The following is a 15862-nucleotide window of genomic DNA, read 5'->3' on the forward strand; positions in this document are numbered from 1 at the left end:
AACCTTTAAACAATGCCTGTATTTTAGGAGACTATGCAAATAAAATTTTGACTCAATACATTAAGAAACTTTTGATATGTGCTCAAAACATGCTATCATATTATAACAATATCAATCACTTTGATATATTTTGGTCTTCATAAGAACATAGCTGAATGTCAAATTCGTGTGTGTGTGTGTGTGTGTGTGTGTCTTTCAAAAATTAAAATACACTGATTAAAGGCAGAGGAAAAGGAGACAAAAATTTCTTTAAGCAAACCAATCCATTTTGACTTTTGTTGCTTTAAGTATCTACTTTTTCCTTTCAAAGGACATTCCTTTATAACTTCTGCAACAAATGCTACTTAACCTTTCTTTGCTTAAAAGGTAGAGAGTTCTGTCTGAAAAATCTGTTGAAAAATATCAGGGCTATGTCAGTCTGAAAATTTCCAGCCAGTTTCAAGTTAAAAAAGATTTGCTAAAAGTAGCAATTTTTTTTAATGGTTTTAGTCTGTCAGAAGGCTTCGGATTCTCCAGTGCTTCACACCAGTTACTTCAAAACTAACTCCCTCCAGATGTCCCTATGATCATTTAATCAGACATCAAAAGCTGTATGGTGACAGGCTCTCATGCTGCTTATGAGGACGCTATATGTTTCCACAAGCGTAAAACACACACAGTAGCTACTTTTTAAAATGTGATTCATCTAAATCAGAACTCTGTTTTAAAGTACAGAGCTATTAGGAAAGGGGCCACTCTCCTAAGAAATAAAACTCTTTTAAATGTCTGTACAATGTCATTGTGTGGCAAGATTTTGAAAGCAGACACCAAAATGAAACTTTTATGTTATGAGAGAAAAAAGCGTTTATGTTATGAGAGAAAAAAAAAAAATCCTATCAGAAGACATTTCTATGAATCACACCATGCTCAAAGAAAAAAAAAATTCCTTTCCTCCCAATGCCAATTGTCTTGCTTCTTCTCAAGGTGAATTCTCATTAACCCTTTCCTCTTATGCCATCAACTTTTACTAAATGTTCACAACTTGGAAGGTACATATAGAAGTTCAGAACCTATGGAAAATACAGTGCATACCCTTAATTTTCACTTTACAATAACATGACTATATGTACTTTACTCTTCAGATTTAGGTAGTAGCTTTCCTCCAAAGCAGGTAAGGGTACATATTTATGCATATGTAGGCATTTATGCTGCTTCCTTTGTGTATGTGTGCATTTTAAAAATATTTCCTGATATTATTCATTTGACCAATGAAAAACGGTTATTGGTGGTTTAGACGGAAAGATAGCCTCATCGCATGACCAGTTATGAACACTGAGACATTAAAATGAAATTTAAAGTTGAACTCATACCAACCAACTTAATAATTCACATCTGGAACCCTAAAGTCACAGTTTGGATGGTTAAGTCCCTAAAAACAACTGGAGTTCATAGTTTCTCTATTTACTATTTCCCTTCCATTACATAAAATTTCTGAGGAAATCACCCACTATTCCAATAATTTTCTTAGGGTCACAGAGTTATTGATGCAATCAGACATCAGATTGGCCTTTAAAATAAAACTAAGCATCATCGTTACCAAATTTCAAACAACGCTGTCAAATTACATCTGCCCATATTGTGCAAGTGAGATTGAGATGTTTATTAGTGCTTTGCCAAGAAACACGTAAATGTTCCCATCCTTTTTAATTAATTCACATAACAGAAGTATTTTTATTTTCTTCCATATCAACCAAAATTAGAAAAATTTCTTAAGGTAGAAGGAATAGGAGGAAAATTTAGAAGGAGAAATCTTTAGAGGTAATGGTTATAAGAAATTATCCAGAAACTTCTAGTCTAATCAAGATTTTTCTAAATGTTTTGAACACAGTTATTAGAAAATTACAAAGTTATAACAACAAAGATTACAAACTTTATGGTTCTAGATTTGATGATTTTATCATCTAGTCATATATTTGTGATAACCTCTTAAGTGCCAGGCACTGTGCCCGGGGGCTTGAATACAAAATTGAATCCACTGGTTTGTGCCTCTGAAAAGCTCATAGTCTTGAAAAAATGCAGTCATGTAAACAAGTAGTTATATTTCAGAGAGATGACAGCTAATAGAGATACTTCACATGGCAATTTCCTTCAGGGGTTAGGGTGGCTGAGTCGAGTACCAAAGTGCAGGCTAAAGGCAAAAAAATACTCATTTTGATTACTAAAATTGTGTTATTTGATAATCTGATACATGCTCGCAGACTGCTAGGATTGTTTAACTGCTTTAGATGTGGTCTTCGTACCTAGGTTTAAGTTTCTTGAGGACAGGAACCATGTCTTAGGTTTCCTAGAAAGCATGTAGCAGAAATCTTGGGCATCTAAGTGATTAGTCAACTTATTCTGACATGAAAACAAAACCCATTCAGTTTTCACTATGTGCAGATCAAGGCTAACCAGCAAAAAAGACATGTCATGGTTACCTTTTTAATTTCTGCAATCACCTAAATAGTGATCCTTCTTTTAGACTTTTTCAGTGTTAGACTAAGACCCAAGAAGAAAAATTGGGAGCACACACCTGAACAGAGGTCACATTTCTTAGTTTCCTTGATTAGTCATGGTACAGACATTCAGGCAACCCAAATTTGTTTCAACATCTTCTGTGGAGATATAGTGAAAAACTCTGTTGCAGAGTAAATTGGGCTTTTGGTTTTTCCCCACCTGAATTTTGAGTCTTACAAGCATAACTGATTTTAAAATTAAGCAGCCTAAATTTGCCAAACCAAGTAAATACTTGGCCCCATGAAATATTGGATGGCAGCTTTATCTCTTAAAAACAAAGCCATATGAAAAACCATCATTGCAATGTGTCTCCAAGCTCTGGTCTTATCAGCACACAGTGTGAACAGCTGGAGTTACAAACACCAGAACTATTATTAAATCACTGTGTCAGGGTAGGGAAAAAAAAGAAAAACCTTTTTAGTTTCAGTATCTCTAAATAATGCAGTAATATATTACATGCTATTTCTCCCCCAACACCCCCCTGTGCCGTTTTGCTCTTCAGCATCCATCTCTCCTCTTTGGAAGACAATGGATAGAGCCTTCCTTCCAATACACATCAGTACTCACGACATTTATTTTGTTCCAGGGTTTCTATAGATACTCGATTCTACATCTCATGGACAGAAAAATATGATTTGGTCATTCAGTATGTTTGCTAAGTTTTATGTTGTTGTTGTTTTGTTTTGTTTTTTGACAGAGTTTTTGCTGTTGTTGCCCAGGCTGGAGTGCAGTGACACAATCTTGGCTCACTGCAACCTCCACCTCCCGGGTTCAAGTGATTCTCCTGCCTCAGCTTCCCAAGTGGCTGGGATTACAGGAACATGCCACCATGACTGGCTAATTTTTTTGTATTTTTAATATAGACAGAGTTTCACCATGTTGGCCACTCTGATCTTGAACTCCTGACCTCAGGTGATCCACCCACCTCAGTCTTTCAAAGTGCTGGGATTACAGGCGTAAGCCACTGCACCGGCCATATGTTGGATTTTGATAGTCAGCAACTGGCAACCCAAAGTTCTCTAACATCACAAAGGCAATTCAATTATTTTAACCCTAAAAGTCAAGCTATTCAAATTTCTCTGCAATAGCTCAATGGTTTCTTTCATATCTGAGGAAATTTAATTCGGGGGCAACAATGATGATAATTTCAATATATGTGACAAACATGGGAAATGTGAGACATACAAAAGGGTAAATCCTCAAATCAACACACCATAATATTATCTTAGCAAGACACAAAGAGAAAGCTGCCACTCACTGTAAAAATTCTCTCTTACTCGTAGCTACCTGCCACTATGCTCACTGAGAAAATATCAAAAACTCTGAAGAACACTATTTTCCCTTCTTGTCTCAGTAGAACACACAGGACAACTGGAAACACATCCCCTTGGGGTGTCTTCCCACCACTCATCTGTGTCCTTTACCCCCAGTCTTAGAATTGATAATAATTGTGTGGCTACTGACTAAAGGGTTATTTTGGGCCTCTCAATGAAAAAAATGAAAAACTTCTATTCATCTTAAAATCTTGAACTTATATACAAAGAGTTAAACAGGTGATAATATGATGAACTAAACTTAATAATTTAGTGCATATTTGCAGGGAGGAAGCGATAATTCTCTACTTCTTGACTTCTATCATTCTGCTCACTGTGAGAATTAGCGGCTTCCTTACATTATTTAATCTAACCCCCAAACAGTAGTTGATTTTTAGTTACTCTTTTAAAATCTGAAGTGATAGACTCTCTTTCATGAAAGACACCCCATCCCCTCGCTAAGGTTTAAAACTTAAGGGAATTAACAGACCCCTGAAATCTATCCGAAAACTTCTAGTTTAACAACCCCCAACTCTGTGAGCTTATTTTTTAAATAAAATGTATATATATCATAGACAGGGACTTTGGAAAGATAGGTCGATATTTTCTTTATTTTGGTGATGTAAGACAAGTAATGGTTTTAGAACAAACAATGCCATTCACTCTCTGAGAACAACCACAGTATTATAATTTTCAGGAATCCAGTTTTTAATTTTCTCACCCTGCAGGATCAATTTGCCTTAAGGGTTAAATTAAAAACTATAAACAGTCATTAAAACACAAAACAACCATGGTAGTTAACCGGATATTAAGAAGAAAAATCACATCTGTTTTAGAGTTCTGTTCCACAGCAAGTTTGAGAACATCAATTTCAAGAACCTGGTTTTATAGCATGCCCTTAAGCCAAGAACACCAGGTTACAATCAAGAAAAGGAAGGTAAGAAGTCTCACAAGCAGACTCTCACCAGCATATCCTGTTTCTAGGATTCTCTTTCTTCATTCAAAAGCAGTCAATAGAATTGGATTTGCTATTGCCTTGAAAGATAAATTGCCATTACTATTTACACATTAATAATTATCCTATTCTGATAATTAGGTAGGTTTACCAAAAGAGAAACAAAGAAAATAGCTTTCTTTGCTGTGTGTCTGGTGTTAAATAACAAATACTTGATTTACTGGCTTCTCAATACACATAGAACTTGAAGCTTGCAGAGAATCTGATTTTTCTAATTTAAGCCCCTTATAAAACTCCAACATGTCTGAGAGTGTACATCTTAAATAACCAATTTGTAATAAATTTAATCATCAAGAAAACAAGCGTAACTTTTGCAACTTTGCAAAAACACATATCTCTGGGCATCAGTGAAAACTTTTCCCTCTACAGTAAGCCTAATGAAGTGCAACTAAAAATAACAGTCATCAACTGTGGTTTTAAAGGCAATATTTCAACATAATCAAATGTGTCAAATATTCATCCTTACAGCTTCTTATGCTGTGGGTTATAAGTAAGTTTCATTTCTTGGGAATGATTGAACATAACCCACTTGGGGCTCTGCCATCTGTGAATTACTTATATGTGAACACTGTTTAAGAGATGGAAATTTTGATTGTTTTTTTCTTCCTGTGGATATTGGACTGAAATGTGATTGAACATGGCTTTTTAAGCAATTATTTTTCATATTAGTCGCTACACGGCTACATTATCACACACTCCCCACATTCACCACCACTTATCAAATCACAGGAATCAAGAATGGTGTAGCTGGAGTTGTGGAGGAAACACCAAGTATGAAATTCTAGAGATGGAAAAGAACATGAAGTCTCAGTGTCCATAGGCTCCAGGCCCAGGTCCTTGCCACAAGGAACCTCCTCTGCAGGGTGCCCGTGTGACAGTTGCGGTTGTTATGTTCCCAAGGTTTCCTTCAAAGGCTGCTTCTCTTATCAGAGAGTGAACAATGAAAGTGAGTACCGGACTATATATAGGGTGCCACATAATTTATCATCCATACATGCACGCTTCTGTGAGTTCATGAAGACACTATTAATAATTATGCCAGAACAACAGGCACTACCAGGACTTCCCTAGGCAAACCGAACTGCCCTGTTGCCCAAGAGATGATATGGAGCTCAAAGATCTTCCCCCAACAGACTCCAACCATCTCATTAATGCTATACCCAATTCTGCTTCTGTCTAGAGCTTCACTGTCCAATAAAACAGAGTAAGAACCACAAACAGAATTTTAAGTTTTTTAGTAGTCATGTAAAAAAGATAATTAAAAACAGGTGAAAATAATTTTAATAATATATTTATTCAACCCAATATACCTAATATATTATCATTTCCACATATAGTTAATATAACAATTATTAATGAGACCTTTTATGTTATTTTGTTCATGCTTCAGTCTGAAATGCTGTATTAAATTTTAAGTACATTTACATTTAGATCAGACACATTTCAATAGCTCAATAGCCACATGTAGCTAGTGGCTGCTATGCTGGACAGTGTATGTCTAAACATTCCACAAGTTTGGATATGCAGGCATATATTAACAATTATAACACACACACACACACACACACACACACACACACACACATTCCTTCTAGTAAATAGAAGCACACCTAAGTGTCTTTATTAATGTTTGCATAATAAAGCAGTTAAACTATCTTGCCTGTGGTGAACCAGACTCTGGAGCAGAGAACATTTACCTGGGAGACGCTCTTTGGGAAACAAAGAGAATAGCTGAGTCAGATTAATTAGTAAGCTGATAAATTTCTAAGAACTCCTAGGACTCTTCCTAGACTTACACGTATCTTGCATTTCTAAGTCCAAAACATATACACTGAGCATCTTCCATGTACTTGCCCCTAGGTAAAGATACATAAGGCACAACATTTGTACCTTGAGATGTTAAAGCCTAAAGTATTCATGGAGATTATTTTACAATTGAAGCAAGAGGCACCTAAGATGTGCCACTAGTCCATGCAAGGGCAAGGATCAGACTCTACTTTTTGGGTCTGAGGTCTGCACTTCATCATCCACAGAGGACACTCTGAGAAAAGGAAGAAACACGTGTTTCCTTTTCACTGTTGATACATAGAAATTCAGCCCATATTTGTTAACTTTCATAAGTAAGGCACAATGATTTTGGGTGCCAGCATTTATTCTTGAATTATGATATGCATATTTGCTAGTAATATGTCTTTCTGACCCATACCCCAATTTGGATCTCACTGATATAATATTTTGGTGAGGCTGCAGCATTTGCCAGATGGACAGTAGCCATCGTTTCGTCTAGGGAAAGCAACAGTGATGTCATTTTAATTGGTTTAAGCACAGAGCCTAAGTAATAGAAACATGGAAATAAACACTGGGAGACTGATATGGTTAAGTTTTCTGTCCCCACACAAATCATATCTTGAGTTGTAATCCAAATTATAATCTTCACATGTTGGAGGAGGGACCCCATGGGAGGTGACCGGATCATGGGGGCAGTTCCTCCATGCTGTTTTCCTGATAGTGAGTGAGTTCTCATGAGAGCTGATGGTTTTATAAGGGTTTCTTCCCCCTTCACTCTGAACTTCTCTCTCCTGCCTCCTTGTGAAGAAGGACATGTTTACTTCCCCTTCCACCATGATTTTAAGTTTCCAGAGGCCTTGCCAGCCATGCAGAACTGTGAGTCTATTAAACCCTTCCTTTATAAATTACCCAGTTTCAAGTATTTCTTTATAGCAGTGTGAAAATGGGCAAATACAGGGACTTTCTCCATGCAAACAATGCTAATACATTAATCAGACACATTCTCATTTTACAGTACACAGACATCATGAAAATAAGAACTAAATCGTAGTTCTGCTCTTTCATGTAATTCTTTCACTGAACAGGTGTCTTTCCCCAATCCAATATAATTAAACTCAACATGGTCTCAACCAGTGTGTGTTTAAAAAAAGCCATACCACATACCAGTTTTGCTTGTACTTACGTTAAAATAGAACACATCTACCTGATTTTTATTAATGTTCCATTAAATATATTTCCTTAGAAGGATAGAGTTTTAAATAGAATAGTGGTAACACATTACATCTAAAATACTTTCAAGACATCTGCTTTCTTGTATAAAAAAATAAATAGGCTAAAATATTGCCACAAATCCATTAAAAAATAGCTAATGATGTGGAATAGTGACTCCTATGTCATATACGCTGACACTGGCTCTTGATAAGAATATTTTATACCAAACCAGAAGAATCCATTTAACTCATTTTAACATTCTTATATGCCCATAAAGGATGTGTTTATTTTTTCTTAAGGTGCTATAGACAGTGAGACTGTGTCTTGTTTTCAGGGAATTTTTAATATGGTTATGTTATTGAAGATTAAGTATTGCAATGGTATATAGTCATTAGCCAAAATTGAACCCTCAGCCTATCTGAGAGGATAATCCACAATTACAGCTCTTCAAAGCAACTGAAGATTTAACTGGATGATCCCACAGTCCTATATGGAAGGAGACTATCATCTCTTCAGGAAATTATTCTCCACTTAACCTATCAGTTATAACAGTTATAAGCATAACTAGTTATAAGCACTTTTGGCATGTGATTTCGTTTTTCTTCAGTCCGAATGCTGAGTTCTAGAAATACAATCCTGGCCCCACATTTTCATGATACTGGGAGCTTGAAAACGTACACCAGTCTCCATGATACGGTTTTGCAAAACACTGGGTTAACACACCAAAAACATAACTATATCTTAGGACATTATGAAACAGGAAGATGAAGGAAATGTAACAGTATAGTGTGCTGGCTAGAACCAAGGAGTTTGCAGCCAGAACACCTGGGTGAAATTCCTGGCTCTGCCACTTATTAGCTACATGACCTTAAACAAATTACTAAACTTCCTCTGCCTCAATGTCATTATCAGTTAAATGGAGATAAAAACATGTGCTTACCTTGATGTGGAAGTTTAGATGACTTACTATAAAACACTCAAAATAGTGCTTGGCACATGATCAGTGCCACATAAATAATGGCTATCAATATAACTATATACAAGTAATAGCCCATGCTAGCTAATATAACTAATACCACATATACTATCAGAAGATCTCTATCTACCTACCAATTTAGTTAAAACTGCAAAGTCCCACTTAATCTATGGGTACAGCAGTTTGATCTTTCATTAGAAATAAAAACAGCTGGATACCTACTGGAATAACCGGTTTCAGACCCTGGCCACCAGGGTGTGAAGTGCTTGGCTGGGCATCAGCAGGTGGGCCTGGCACTGGGTCACTGCTTCTCCTCACCAGCAGTGGAGTGCCTGGAAGACAAAGTGAGAGGTGAGAGGTCAAAAGAACCCTGGGGTGAAGAGAGTGCATGACACAATGCACTTTAATTAAAAAGGTTTACAACATGCTTTTATGTAAAAACATTCTATTTCTAAGGATGCTTGTAAATTAATCCATGTAATGATCTTTCCTCATCTACTTATAGAATGACACATGGAAAAAAAAATCTTTCAACCCTCATCTTTGCCTTATGTAAAAACATTCTATTTCTAAGGATATTTGTAAATTAATCTATGTAATGATCTTTTGTCATCTACTTACAGAATGACACATGGAAACAATATCTTTCAACCCTCATCTTTCCCCACTTGCACTTCAAAACAAGCCACTGCATTTAACAGGAACTGTTAGGCAATGCACAAGTTGACTGTGTACAATCTAAAAACTGATCTAGAAAATATATGTGAGTATTAAAAAGAATGATTATCCAGGGGACGAATGAAGAGGTTCACATAGTCAGTGTAATTTGTTATTCAACAGAGCTGGAAGTATAGTTTTTACTGCCATTTGGTGCTTTCCAAATCTTTTGAATGATTATATAAACTGAAATAAATTATTTGCTGGGGTTATAACATTAATGCCTATTTAAGTACACAAAGAGATTGCTTCCATTCTCTTCCTCTTCTCCTGAAGTAGATAGAACTGATAAAGAAAATAAGTTAGTTCTTCTAAAAATACATCCTGATTTCTTTTTAATTTAATGAAAGCTTCCACTATTAAATATTTGAGTCAGTTATTAAATTCTGAAAAAAGATCATACCATTAGAAAGTTCAAATGAAATTCAACCTTAGCAGAGCTAGCGACCTAACTGCTGACTGCAATTAGGCCTAAAAAAAAATGTGTTTCATACAAAATTGGCCACTATAGAAAAAAAAACTCAAAGAAAAAAATATCTGCTTGTGGTTTAAAAATCACTCTCATATAAAAATTAACATTTTATTTTTGTACTTTTGGGGAAAGAGTAGGAAACAGTTGAAATGCGATTTCTCATTTCTCAATATTCTGAAAATAATTCCCCAAACCTCTGAAGCGATTGCAGTTTAAAAGAACATTTTTCATCTGCTTTGTAAGTTATTTACAAACCTAGTTTTTATATTTTATATGTGCTTTAACATTCTTATTTTGTACAAAACCACAGAATTGCAAATATTTTTTATCTTTGTCTAGATAGAAGTGGCTTTAAAAAAAAAAAACCAAACAAAAAACTTCCCTCATGGTGAGAAATTAACATACTATTATTACAGACCTATGCCAAACAGTATTATGAAGTTCAGGTTCACATTCCTTTATTTCCTTTTTATTAAGAGATATGACTAAATTTTTCACCATCCCTCCACCTCCATCTCAAAATTTCTTAACCAACTGACATACTAATAATTGTTTGGTTGGCAACTGTTCTTTAAAATAAAACATTAAAAAAAAAAAAGCAAGAAGAGTAGAAGCAAGTAGATTTTTCTTGGGGAATAAATTTGTTTTCCTTAAAAAACATATACATATATATATATTTTACACAGTAATTTTCCTTCAATTTAAGGACAATGCCTATGAGTCCTCATTCACTGTCAATATCTGCTTTTTAAATAACCACAAATTAAAATATTTAAGATATGATTTTATAATAATATGTATTCAAGCTGGGCACTGTGGCTCACATGTGTAATTCCAATTCTTTGGGAAGCCGAGGCAGGTGGATCACTGGAGGTCAGAGATTAGAGACCAGCCAGAACAACATGGTAAAATCCTGTCTCTAATAAAATACAAAAATTAGCTAGGCATGGTGCTGTAATACTAGCTACTTGGGAGGCTGAGGCAGGAAAATCACTTAAACCCGGGAGGTGGAGTTTACAGTGGGCCCAGAACAAGCCACTGCACTCCAGCCTGGGAAACAGAGTGAGACTCTGTCTCAAAAAATAATAATAATATGTATTCAGGTTTGTGTACTTAATCAATATCCCAGACTATTATAGTGTCTCCCATACGATGACAATTCAGTTTTATACCAATGTATCAAGTATTTAAAACATTAAAAAACAAACTTTAAGATGGCTAGATCCTTCTTAAAAATACTCTCAGCTCATCAGAAACAACTTTTCTTCTTCTCGACTTTTGTTTGTTTGTTTTTATTTTTTTTGAGACAGACTCTCGCTCTGTCTCCAGGCTGGAGTGCAGTGGTGCGATCTCGGCTCATGGCAACCTCTGCCTCCGGGTTCAAGCTATTCCCCTGCCACAGCCCTCAGAGTAGCTGGGACTACAGGTGCGTGCCACCATGCCTGGCTAATTTATTTATTTATTTTTTGGTAATTTAGTAGAGACAGGGTTTCGCCATGTTGGCCAGGATGGTCTCGAACTTCTGACCTCATGATCTGCTCACCTCAGCCTCCCAAAGTGCTGGGATTACAGTCATGAGCCACCACACCCTGCCTACTTCACAACTTTTCTGTACTTAACACTTGAATGTCTCCAGTTGAGTTACCTAATTTTTATTGTGTTGTCTTAATATGTTAAATCATTCCACACTGAAACTAATAGTAAGCATTTTAAAATATGAACTGTTACCTCAGACTGTTAAACAAACCTTCCTAGAATGGTTTTCTAAACTGCTAAACCCTATTTGAAGGCGGCTGTCAGGAAGATACTGAGTTCCACGTTAAAGACAAAGAAAGGTAAGTCCTAATGTACAACAGAGGGCAAGTAATTAGGAGTACTGAAGATGATTTGGGCAAAACCTTGAATATATATTAAAGTAGAAGTCATATTGTACAGGCAAAGCTAACTGAAATGCGATGGAGACAACTGTAGCCAGTTTGCTGTTGTTGTTGTTATTGCTGAGATGAAGTCTCACTCTGTTGCCTAGGCTAGAGTGCGGTGTCATGGTCTCAGCTCACTGCAACCTCTGCCTTCTGGGTTCGAGTCAGCCTTTCAAGTAGATGGGACCACAGGTACATGCCACCACACCTGGCTAATTTTTGTATTTTCAGTAAAGACGGGGTTTCACTATGTTGGCCAGGCTGGTCTCAAACTCCTGACTTCATGATCCATCCTCCTCAGCCTCTTCTCAAAATGCTGGGATTACAGGTGTGAGGCACTGTGCCCAGCCTCCATCCAGTTTTATAGAGCCTTTCAGTGATGGGGAGTAAATGAAACATAACCTCTACAGTGAAGGAGCTTATAATCTAACGGGAACAATTAACACTAACACTGCTAACTGTCATATATCAGCACCTGGGTTCTAAAGTCAAACAGATTGAGCCTTTGTTGGCTCTGTGGCATTGAATTTGCACAGCTCTGTGACTCAGTCTCATCATTTAAAACCTGGTGAAAATACCACATAACAGAATTGATGGGAGGCTGAAATAAATTAAGGCATGCATAGGACATGGAACTGTCTGGTACGTAATTTTCATGCAGGACCCCCTCCCCCACAAAAGCAGGTAACAGCACTTGTTATTTGTTGTGAGCTGTGTTATCTTGTCTCCTCAAAAAGCTGGGGTCTTGAAAGTCAAGTTAATTTTCATTGAATAATTTGTGAATTAAAATAGTAAAATCTAATCTTAACCAAACATAGCCTTACAATATGAATCAAAACTTTTACACAAATAAAGATGAGGTGAGAAGGGAGTTCAAAAATTGGAAAATGTTGCTATTCATTAGAATTTTTTCAGCTAATTGAGAAAAGACTGTTATTATTGGAATTTAGAGGCAAAAACCCCAGGTTCAGCTCAAGGAACCATAATATTCCTTAGAATCATAATTTAAAAGCCGCTGGAAGCAAAGCCCAAATAAAGAATGTTCAGCACCTACAGCATATATTCTTCTAAAAACGTTTGCTGTTTTTTTCACAGAGTTAAATATTTGAGGTTCCACTATGTATCAGGACTTAAGGAAAGGAGAAAGAGGATATTCAGATCAGCAGTGATGGTGTTCACCCACTCTCAACTTATCTTTCAGAAAAGGAAATGTGGAAACGAGGAATATTTCAGTACGTCTCAGCACGCACCAAGGCAGATATCACTAAAATGTTCCAAGTAGGTTATATGTGGCTTACTGGAGAACCTACACCAATGAAAACATGCACCAAAGGCTAGATTAAGTCTCCATTTTGTTTAGCTGACACATGCAACTGAATGGAAGCCAAAGGGAAAGCTACCTCTCAAAAAAAAAAAAAAATTAAAAAAAACATGGAGTCCCTGATTGGGTGTGTAGCTGCTGGTGACTATGTCTTCACCACATAGGATCTTGCCATTTCAGAATAAGCCTAATTCTTACTAGAATATTTTCCACTAACATTCAGAACTTATGCTACATGCAGGAAAACTTACACACTCACTCACTGTACAGACCTTTAGGAAGATGGCAAGATTCATCAGGTTTTACCAGGATTTAAGACAATTAACACCAGGCAAGCCACACCCTTATAGGAGAAAGTGGAGTCACTTCCCAAGTGTATATGAATGATGGTGCATCTTCTAATTCTCCAGTGATCACCATTTTAATGATGGTGAAACTGGTACTAAACAGGGTGGAGATACTGATCCATGTCCCCTTTAAAAATGTCAGTAAGGCAGCCAAGACCGAAGATCATCTAATTCAGTTTGAGAAAAACAATTTTAAAAGTGGCAGCCATTAGTTAAAGGGTGAAATTGGTACACCAATGAATCATGCAAGATATAAAGGCCAAGAAAAATGAAAGGTGCTACTTCTGTAAGTTTCTGTCTTGGTGGATTTTCATTTGGAGGATATGTTTGGGTTAGAGATAGCTTAAATGACAGGTGGAACCATTTAATATTATGTTTGGGGGTTTTGAAGGATAGGCAGTTACAGAGATTGAAACCAAGGTCCTGGAGAACCCCATAACGTATGATGATGCAGGCAGCAGAGAAAACAAATAATGGCTTCAAACACGAGCCCCACATCAAAAGTCACAAGGCACATGTTCTAAATTGTATGGTGAGTAGCAGCAGGGATTTATTTATTTAAAAATAGTTAATGATTCTCCTGAGCAAAACTAGAAGGCCAGCTTGTCACCAATATTGGTGTCATTTCATATTGACACCTGGACAGCTCTGAGGGTGAAGGACAGGTCACGGTGGAAGTACTGACAAGACATTCTGTAAGAACTAGGGGACCTCATGCACAGAGAGGCTAGAAGGGCAATGTAAAGTAGGTGAACAGGGTGTCAGCAGTCACAGGCAGAAATGGAGAGAGAACCTGGAGGAGTACACAGGAGAATTCAGCAACTGACTACACATAAAAAGCAAATGAGACGGAGCATAAAACAGACACCTAAAACTCATTCTTATACTTCTGGCTTGAAGAAGAGCAATAGGGAGGTTTTGGCAACTGCTGTGATTTGTTTCAGAGAAAATACAAATCTTGGCTTCAGCCCACTGACTGTGAGAAAGATTTGCTTTTAATCTAAAATGTTTTGATATGAGTGAGAAACCAAAGACTAGATTTTCAAGAGGGTGGGCATTCATAAAGATGAATATGAAGTTGATATTGAAAATCATAATGGCTTCCAGAAGGAGCAGGTAGATACAAACACAAAGTGAACAGAGGAAAATCAAAAGGAAGAATCAGTACAGAACTATTAATGACATCGCATGCAAAATAATGCAAAACCAGGATTTCATACTCTCAGAATTTTCAGAAAGAAAGAAATCTAGAATGCTGATTGTTTAATAAAATCACAGAGGAGTCCCCAGAGGAATGGATGGGGTGAAAGATCAGAGAAAGGAACTGGGATTAACATGATAACCTGTTTATGTGCAAAGAGTCTCCTCTTTCGGGGATGGGTCTTTTCAGTCTCGATTTTCCTCTGCCTTAATGGATTCGTTTGGTGCTACCAAAACAGTTGAACAGTGTGAAGAAAAAAACACACTCTCCTTCCAGGACTGCTGACACTTAGGACAACAAGGTAAATATGAATAGAAGAAAATGCTCTGAATTAAAATACATCTAAGTTGGTAAATTTTTCACATTGATGATGAAAGTCAATTACAAGTGGCTTAACTTTTTGCAAATTAAAACAGAGAGAAAGAAGTAGAAAAAAACATATTCTTCCAGGTAATCCATATTAATAGTCTAGAAAGACAGTATAGGCTGCATCTTGGTTTCATGAGGTACGTTTCCTTAACAAACATTGCAACTAGTCAGCACCTAGAACAAAACCTCTCAATTATCTTGAACTTTAACAACTGTTGAATGAGTTTGACAAAATACGGGTGTATCCTTCAGAGATACAGAGCAAAGAGATTATCGGTCAGAAACTTTCCTCCTAACCATTATTCTAGCATTGTCACCTCAAAAAAGCTGCTCCCCTTTTTCTCCTTGGCTAAATGAGCATGGAGGAGGGGCTGCAACAAAGTCTCACTGTAGACCTATAAAAAGATAGTTTTCTAATTTCATAGCCAATAAAATAACTGAAGCACAGAGAAAGGAAGTTTCTAAATCTTTTGAACTTGATTTCTACTTTAGTTTTATTCACTTGACACTTTCAGATTGCAGGGCCACATTCTGTATCTGGATAAGTGTATAGAAGTAAGGGGAATAACATCTCTTCAATGCAGCAGCGATTCCTTTCATCTAAACTGGTCAGCAGGCCAGGCATGGTGGCTCATGCCTGTAATCCCAGCACTTTGGGAAGCTGAGGCAGGCGGATC

At 36.7% G+C, this 15862-nt stretch overlaps 1 protein-coding gene across 2 annotated transcripts in view; it reads right to left on the reverse strand.

Moving 5' to 3' along the window:
- PARD3B (par-3 family cell polarity regulator beta) overlaps window positions 1-15862 on the reverse strand; it is a 1108767-nt gene that overhangs the window by 597059 nt on the left and 495846 nt on the right. For both annotated transcript variants that reach the window (XM_032277671.1, XM_032277670.1), the window contains exon 4: window positions 9062-9171. In XM_032277671.1, the coding sequence (XP_032133562.1) occupies window positions 9062-9171 (110 nt within the window). The remainder of the gene's footprint in view (window positions 1-9061; window positions 9172-15862) is intronic.

The sequence above is a fragment of the Sapajus apella genome, unplaced genomic scaffold (genome assembly GCF_009761245.1).
Source record: "Sapajus apella isolate SASKATOON/1434 unplaced genomic scaffold, GSC_monkey_1.0 scaffold10, whole genome shotgun sequence".
Classification (NCBI taxonomy): Eukaryota; Metazoa; Chordata; class Mammalia; order Primates; family Cebidae; genus Sapajus; species Sapajus apella.